At 33.8% G+C, this 10,000-nt stretch overlaps 1 protein-coding gene across 7 annotated transcripts in view; it reads right to left on the bottom strand.

The window, feature by feature from the left end:
• Positions 1–10,000, bottom strand: part of LOC135574224 (aminoacyl tRNA synthase complex-interacting multifunctional protein 1-like) — a 70,086-nt gene that overhangs the window by 43,533 nt on the left and 16,553 nt on the right. For 2 of the 7 annotated variants that reach the window (XM_065025152.1, XM_065025151.1), the window contains exon 1: positions 8,675–8,832. The exons of 3 other annotated variants lie outside the window; for them this stretch is intronic. In XM_065025152.1, the coding sequence (XP_064881224.1) occupies positions 8,675–8,712 (38 nt within the window). In that variant the 5' untranslated portion in view covers positions 8,713–8,832. Of the gene's footprint in view, positions 1–8,674; positions 8,833–8,910; positions 8,978–10,000 lie in introns of those variants that run through there. 2 more of the 7 variants (XM_065025150.1, XM_065025149.1) reach the window with 2 other exon arrangements.

Below are 10,000 nucleotides of genomic sequence, written 5' to 3' on the forward strand. Positions count from 1 at the left end.
TATATAGACACTATATAGACCTACAGACACTATATAGACCTATAGACACTATATAGACACTATATAGATACTATATAGACCTATATACACTATATAGACACTATATAGACCTACAGACACTATATATAGACCTATAGACACTATATAGACACTATATAGACACTATATAGACGTATAGACACTATATAGACACTATATAGACCTACAGACACTATATGGACACGATAAAGATACTATATAGACCTATATACACTACATAGACACTATATAGACACTATATAGACATACAGACACTATATAGACACTATATAGACCTATAGACACTTTATAGACACAATATAGACCAATATACACTATATAGACAGTATATAGACCAATATACACTATATAGACACTATATAGACCAAAATACACTATATAGACACTATATAGACCAATATACACTATATAGACATTATATAGACCTATAGACACTATATAGACACTATATAGACCTATACACACTATATAGAGACTACATAGACCTACAGACACTATATAGACCTACAGACACTGTATAGACCTACAGACACTATATAGACCTACAGACACTATATAGACACTATATAGACCTACATACACTATATAGACCTACAGACACTTTATAGAAACTATATAGACCTACAGACACTATATAACTATATAGACCTAGACACTATATACACTTTATATAGACACTATATAGACCTATAGACACTATATAGACCTATAGACACTATATAGACCTACAGACACTATATAGACCTACAGACACTATATAGACCTATAGACACTATATAGACCTACAGACACTATATAGACACTATATAGACCTACATACACTATATAGACCTATACACTATATGACACTATATAGATACTATATAGACCTACAGACACTATATAGACACTATATAGACCTATAGACACTATATAGACACTATATAGACCTAGACACTATATAGACCTACATACACTATATAGATACTATATAGATACTATATAGATACTATATAGACCTACAGACACTATATAGACCTAGACCTATAGACACTATATAGACACTATATAGACCTACAGATATAGACCATATAGACCTACAGACACTATATAGACACTATATAGACCTATACACAGACACTATATAGACCTACAGACACTATATAGATACTATATAGATACTATATAGATACTATATAGACCTACAGACACTATATAGACCTACATACACTATATAGATACTATATAGACCTACAGACACCATATAGACCTACAGACACTATATAGACACTTTATAGACCTACAAACACTATATAGACCTACAGACACTATATAGACCTACAGACACTATATAGACACTTTATATACTTACATACACTATATAGACACTTTATAGACTTACATACACTATATAGACACTTTATAGACTTACATACACTATATAGACACTTTATAGACTTACATACACTATATAGACCTATAGACACTATATAGACACTATATAGATACTATATAGACCTATATACACTATATAGACACTATATAGACCTACAGACACTATATATAGACCTATAGACACTATATAGACACTATATAGACACTATATAGACGTATAGACACTATATAGACACTATATAGACCTACAGACACGATAAAGATACTATATAGACCTATATACACTATATAGACACTATATAGACACTATATAGACATACAGACACTATATAGACCTATAGACACTTTATAGACACAATATAGACCAATATACACTATATAGACAGTATATAGACCAATATACACTATATAGACACTATATAGACCAATATACACTATATAGACATTATATAGACCTATAGACACTATATAGACCTAGATACACTATATAGACCTATACACACTATATAGAGACTATATAGACCTACAGACACGATATAGACCTACAGACACTGTATAGACCTACAGACACGATATAGACCTACAGACACTGTATAGACCTACAGACACTATATAGACACTATATAGACCTACAGACACTTTATAGAAACTATATAGACCTACAGACACTATATAGACACTATATAGACCTACAGACACTATATAGACCTACAGACACTATATAGACCTACAGACACTGTATAGACCTACAGACACGATATAGACCTACAGACACTGTATAGACCTACAGACACTATATAGACACTATATAGACCTACAGACACTATATAGACACTATATAGACCTACAGACACTTTATAGAAACTATATAGACCTACAGACACTATATAGACACTATATAGACCTAGATACACTTTATATACACAATATAGACCTACAGACACTATATAGACCTATAGACACTATATAGACCTACAGACACCATATAGACCTACAGACACTATATAGACCTATAGACACTATATAGACCTACAGACACTATATAAACACTATATAGACCTACATACACTATATAGACACTATATAGACCTATATAGACACTATATAGACCTACAGACACTATATAGACACTATATAGACCTACAGACACTATATAGACCTACATACACTATATAGATACTATATAGACATTATATAGATACTATATAGACTATATAGACACTATATAGACCTACATACACTATATAGACACTATATAGATACTATATAGACACTATATAGACTATATAGACACTACAGACACTATATAGACACTATATAGACCTACATACACTATATAGACCTACATACACTATATAGATACTATATAGACCTACAGACACTATATAGACCTACAGACACTATATAGACACTATATAGACCTACAGACACTATATAGACCTACAGACACTATATAGACCTACATACACTATATAGATACTATATAGATATTATATAGATACTATATAGACCTACAGACACAATATAGACCTACATACACTATATAGATACTATATAGACCTACAGACACCATATAGACCTACAGACACTATATAGACACTTTATAGACCTACAAACACTATATAGACCTACAGACACTATATAGACACTATATAGACCTACAGACACTATATAGACCTACATACACTATATAGATACTATATAGATACTATATAGATACTATATAGACCTACAGACACTATATAGACCTACATACACTATATAGATACTATATAGACCTACAGACACCATATAGACCTACAGACACTATATAGACACTATATAGACCTACAGACACTATATAGACCTACATACACTATATAGATACTATATAGATACTATATAGATACTATATAGACCTACAGACACTATATAGACCTACATACACTATATAGATACTATATAGACCTACAGACACCATATAGACCTACAGACACTATATAGACACTTTATAGACCTACAGACACCATATAGACCTACAGACACTATATAGAGACTATAGACCTACAGACACTATATAGACACTATAGACTTACATACACTATATAGACACTATATAGACACTATATAAACGTATAGACACTATATAGACACTATATAGACCTACAGACACTATATGGACACGATAAAGATACTATATAGACCTATATACACTATATAGACACTATATAGACACTATATAGACATACAGACACTATATAGACACTATATAGACCTATAGACACTTTATAGACACAATATAGACCAATATACACTATATAGACAGTATATAGACCAATATACACTATATAGACACTATATAGACCAATATACACTATATAGACATTATATAGACCTATAGACACTATATAGACACTATATAGACCTAGATACACTATATAGACCTATACACACTATATAGAGACTATATAGACCTACAGACACAATATAGACCTACAGACACTGTATAGACCTACAGACACGATATAGACCTACAGACACTGTATAGACCTACAGACACTATATAGACACTATATAGACCTACAGACACTATATAGACCTACAGACACTATATAGACCTACAGACACTATATAGACCTACAGACACTGTATAGACCTACAGACACGATATAGACCTACAGACACTGTATAGACCTACAGACACTATATAGACACTATATAGACACTATATAGACCTACAGACACTATATAGACACTATATAGACCTACAGACACTTTATAGAAACTATATAGACCTACAGACACTATATAGACACTATATAGACCTAGATACACTTTATATACACTATATAGACCTACAGACACTATATAGACCTATAGACACTATATAGACCTACAGACACCATATAGACCTACAGACACTATATAGACCTATAGACACTATATAGACCTACAGACACTATATAGACACTATATAGACCTACATACACTATATAGACCTACATACACTATATAGATACTATATAGACCTACAGACACTATATAGACCTACAGACACTATATAGACACTATATAGACCTACAGACACTATATAGACCTACATACACTATATAGATACTATATAGATATTATATAGATACTATATAGACCTACAGACACTATATAGACCTACAGACACTATATAGACACTATATAGACCTACATACACTATATAGACCTACATACACTATATAGATACTATATAGACCTACAGACACTATATAGACCTACAGACACTATATAGACACTATATAGACCTACAGACACTATATAGACCTACATACACTATATAGATACTATATAGACCTACAGACACTATATAGACCTACAGACACTATATAGACACTATATAGACCTACAGACACTATATAGACCTACATACACTATATAGATACTATATAGATATTATATAGATACTATAGACCTACAGACACTATATAGACACTATATAGACCTACAGACACTATATAGACACTATATAGACCTACATATACTATATAGACCTACATACACTATATAGATACTATATAGACCTACATAGACACTATATAGACCTACAGACACTATATAGACACTATATAGACCTACAGACACTATATAGACCTACAGACACTATATAGACCTACATACACTATATAGATACTATATAGATATTATATAGATACTATATAGACCTACAGACACAATATAGACCTACATACACTATATAGATACCTACAGACACTATAGACCTACAGACACCATATAGACCTACAGACACTATATAGACACTTTATAGACCTACAAACACTATATAGACCTACAGACACTATATAGACACTATATAGACCTACAGACACTATATAGACCTACATACACTATATAGATACTATATAGATACTATATAGATACTATATAGACCTACAGACACTATATAGACCTACAGACACCATATAGACCTACAGACACTATATAGACACTATATAGACCTACAGACACTATATAGACCTACATACACTATATAGATACTATATAGATACTATATAGACCTACAGACACTATATAGACCTACATACACTATATAGATACTATATAGACCTACAGACACCATATAGACCTACAGACACTATATAGACACTTTATAGACCTACAAACACCATATAGACCTACAGACACTATATAGACCTACAGACACTATATAGACACTTTATAGACTTACATACACTATATAGACACTTTATAGACTTACATACACTATATAGACACTTTATAGACTTACATACACTATATAGACACTTTATAGACTTACATACACTATATAGACCTATAGACACTATATAGACACTATATAGATACTATATAGACCTATATACACTATATAGACACTATATAGACACTATATAGACCTACAGACACTATATGGACACGATAAAGATACTATATAGACCTATATACACTATATAGACACTATATAGACACTATATAGACATACAGACACTATATAGACACTATATAGACCTATAGACACTTTATAGACACAATATAGACCAATATACACTATATAGACACTATATAGACCAATATACACTATATAGACATTATATAGACCTATAGACACTATATAGACACTATATAGACCTATACACACTATATAGAGACTATATAGACCTACAGACACTATATAGACCTACAGACACTGTATAGACCTACAGACACGATATAGACCTACAGACACTATATAGACACTATATAGACCTACATACACTATATAGACCTACAGACACTTTATAGAAACTATATAGACCTACAGACACTATATAGACACTATATAGACCTAGATACACTTTATATACACTATATAGACCTACAGACACTATATAGACCTATAGACACTATATAGACCTACAGACACTTTATAGACTTACATACACTATATAGACACTTTATAGACTTACATACACTATATAGACACTTTATAGACTTACATACACTATATTAGCACTTTATAGACTTACAGACACTATATAGACCTACAGACACTTTATAGACACTATATAGACCTACAGACACTATATAGACACTTTATAGACCTACATACACTATATAGACACTACATAGACACCATATAGGCACTATATAGACCTACAGACACTATATAAACACTATATAGACACTATATAGACCTATATACACTATATATACACTATATAGAGCTATAGACACTATAAAGACCTATAGACACTATATAGACACTATATAGACCTATAGACACTATATACACTATACAGACACTATATAGACACCGTATGTATAGATAGACACTATATAGACACTATATAGACATACATACACTATATAGACACTATAAGGACCTACAGACACTATATAGACACTATATAGACCTAGATACACTATATAGACCTACAGACACTATATAGACACTATATAGACCTATAGACACCTTATAGACCTACAGACACTATATAAACACCATATAGACACCATGTAGACCCTATATAGACCTACAGAAACTATATAGACTTATAGACACCATATAGACACCATATAGACCTACAGACACTATATAGACACTATATAGACCTACAGACACTATATAGACCTACATACACTATATAGATACTATATAGATACTATATAGATACTATATAGACCTACAGACACTATATAGACCTACATACACTATATAGATACTATATAGACCTACAGACACCATATAGACCTACAGACACTATATAGACACTTTATAGACCTACAAACACCATATAGACCTACAGACACTATATAGACCTACAGACACTATATAGACACTTTATAGACTTACATACACTATATAGACACTTTATAGACTTACATACACTATATAGACACTTTATAGACTTACAGACACTATATAGACCTACAGACACTTTATAGACACTATATAGACACTTTATAGACCTACAGACACTATATAGACACTATATAGACACCATATAGGCACTATATAGACCTACAGACACTATATAGACACTTTATAGACCTACATACACTATATAGACACTACATAGACACCTTATAGGCACTATATAGACCTACAGACACTATATAAACACTATATAGACACTATATAGACCTATATACACTATATAGAGCTATAGACACTATAAAGACCTATAGACACTATATAGACACTATATAGACCTATAGACACTATATACACTATATAGACACTATATAGACACCGTATGTATAGATAGACACTATATAGACACTATATAGACATACAGACACTATATAGACCTACATACACTATATAGACACTATAAGGACCTACAGACACTATATAGACACTATATAGACCTAGATACACTATATAGACCTACAGACACTATATAGACACTATATAGACCTATAGACACCTTATAGACCTACAGACACTATATAAACACCATATAGACACCATGTAGACCCTATATAGACCTACAGAAACTATATAGACTTATAGACACCATATAGACACTATATAGACCTATAGACAGTATATAGACACTATATAGACCTTATATAGACCTTATATAGACCTATAGACACTGTATAGGCCAATAGACACTATATAGACCTACAGACACTATATGCTACAGTTTTGGCATTGTAAGCTATCAAAACTCATAGACCTACAGATCCAGGCTCAATGTAAGGTTGAAAGAGAGAGAAGAAGAGAAGGTCCTACAGATCCAGGCTCAATGTAAGTTTGACAGAGAGAGAAGAAGAGAAGGCCCTACAGATCCAGACTCAATGTAAGGTTGACAGAGAGAGAAGAAGAGAAGGTCCTACAGATCCAGGCTCAATGTAAGGTTGACAGAGAGAGAAGAAGAGAAGGCCCTACAGATCCAGGCTCAATGTAAGGTTGACAGAGAGAGAAGAAGAGAAGGCCCTACAGATCCAGGCTCAATGTAAGGTTGACAGGGAGAGAAGAAGAGAAGGTCCTACAGATCCAGGCTCAATGTAAGGTTGACAGAGAGAGAAGAAGAGAAGGTCCTACAGATCCAGGCTCAATGTAAGGTTGACAGAGAGAGAAGAAGAGAAGGCCCTACAGATCCAGACTCAATGTAAGGTTGACAGAGAGAGAAGAAGAGAAGGCCCTACAGATCCAGGCTCAATGTAAGGTTGACAGAGAGAGAAGAAGAGAAGGCCCTACAGATCCAGGCTCAATGTAAGGTTGACAGAGAGAGAAGAAGAGAAGGCAGGTATAAAAAGTAGTTACCTGTGTCTGTGGTGGGGTGGGTTATGTTTTTCAGCCATGGTAGAGAGAGAAGTTGCCGAGGCGTTGGATATAACTGGCCGACTGACCGACTGACATCTGGGGTTAACACTTCTCTCTCTATCCCCCAATCAATTTCTTCCTCTCTCCCTCTCTGTCTCTGCCTCTCTCTCTCTCTCTCTCTCCCTCTCCCACATAGCTGACATTCTTCAACTAAGCACAACAGCAGGTGCGCTCACGGATCAAGTTCTCGCCAGTCTGTGGCCGTACCGCTCCTCCGCATCTTTCCCTGCGTGCCATGACATGAGCCTGTAGTGCACTGGGCCATACAGCCTTGGCCGCATACCACCCGTGGCAGGGTCGGGTTCAGGGAGAGGAGGGGGAAATCTACAGATGTAGGATCAGAATTTGATCACTATTTTGTTGCTGAGAATTTCCTATCAGGTTATGCAAACTTGTAAAAAGCCTCATAAAAGTTTGTAATTTCCACTTTAAAATGTCCGATATGATTTGGTCTCAACGAAAAACGTATCAACTCCTACAAAACATTATAGCTGGATTATGTAACTTTTTTGGGGGGGGGGGGGCGACCAAATTCACATAGAAATGTGAGTTATAGATCTGTCTCATTCAAAGACAGTTCTATGTGCATTATTTCTACGCTTCCGTGCTCAAGTTCAGTTTTAGATGTATTTTTTTACTTTAGGTTTTGTCCACCAGCTTTAAACAGCTGAAAATACAGTACAATATTTTTGGTTATGGAAAATATATTTCACTACGGTTTAGATGGTACATTGTTGGTTAAGGGGCTTGTAAGTAAGCATATTCACGGTAAGGTGTACCGGTTGTGACAAATAGAAATTCGATTTGATTCTCTACACAATAACCGCTTGTTTTGTCACACAAACTGTAACTAGGTGAATTAGTAAAGTTTTGGTAACCAGGAAATGACGGAGTGATTTCTGCATATAGCACCTTATATAGCCACATCGCACCATATAGCACCTTATATAGCCACATCACACCATATAGCACCTTATATAGCCACATCGCACCATATAGCACCTTATATAGCCACATCGCACCATATAGCACCTTATATAGCCACATCGCACCATATAACACCTTATATAGCCACATCGCACCATATAACACCTTATATAGCCACATCGCACCATATAACACCTTTAATTATAGCCACATCACACCATATAGCACCTTATATAGCCACATCACACCATATAACACCTTTAATTATAGCCACATCGCACCATATAGCACCTTATATAGCCACATCACACCATATAGCACCTTATATAGCCACATCGC

The sequence above is a fragment of the Oncorhynchus nerka genome, linkage group LG12 (genome assembly GCF_034236695.1).
Source record: "Oncorhynchus nerka isolate Pitt River linkage group LG12, Oner_Uvic_2.0, whole genome shotgun sequence".
Lineage (NCBI taxonomy): Eukaryota > Metazoa > Chordata > Actinopteri > Salmoniformes > Salmonidae > Oncorhynchus > Oncorhynchus nerka.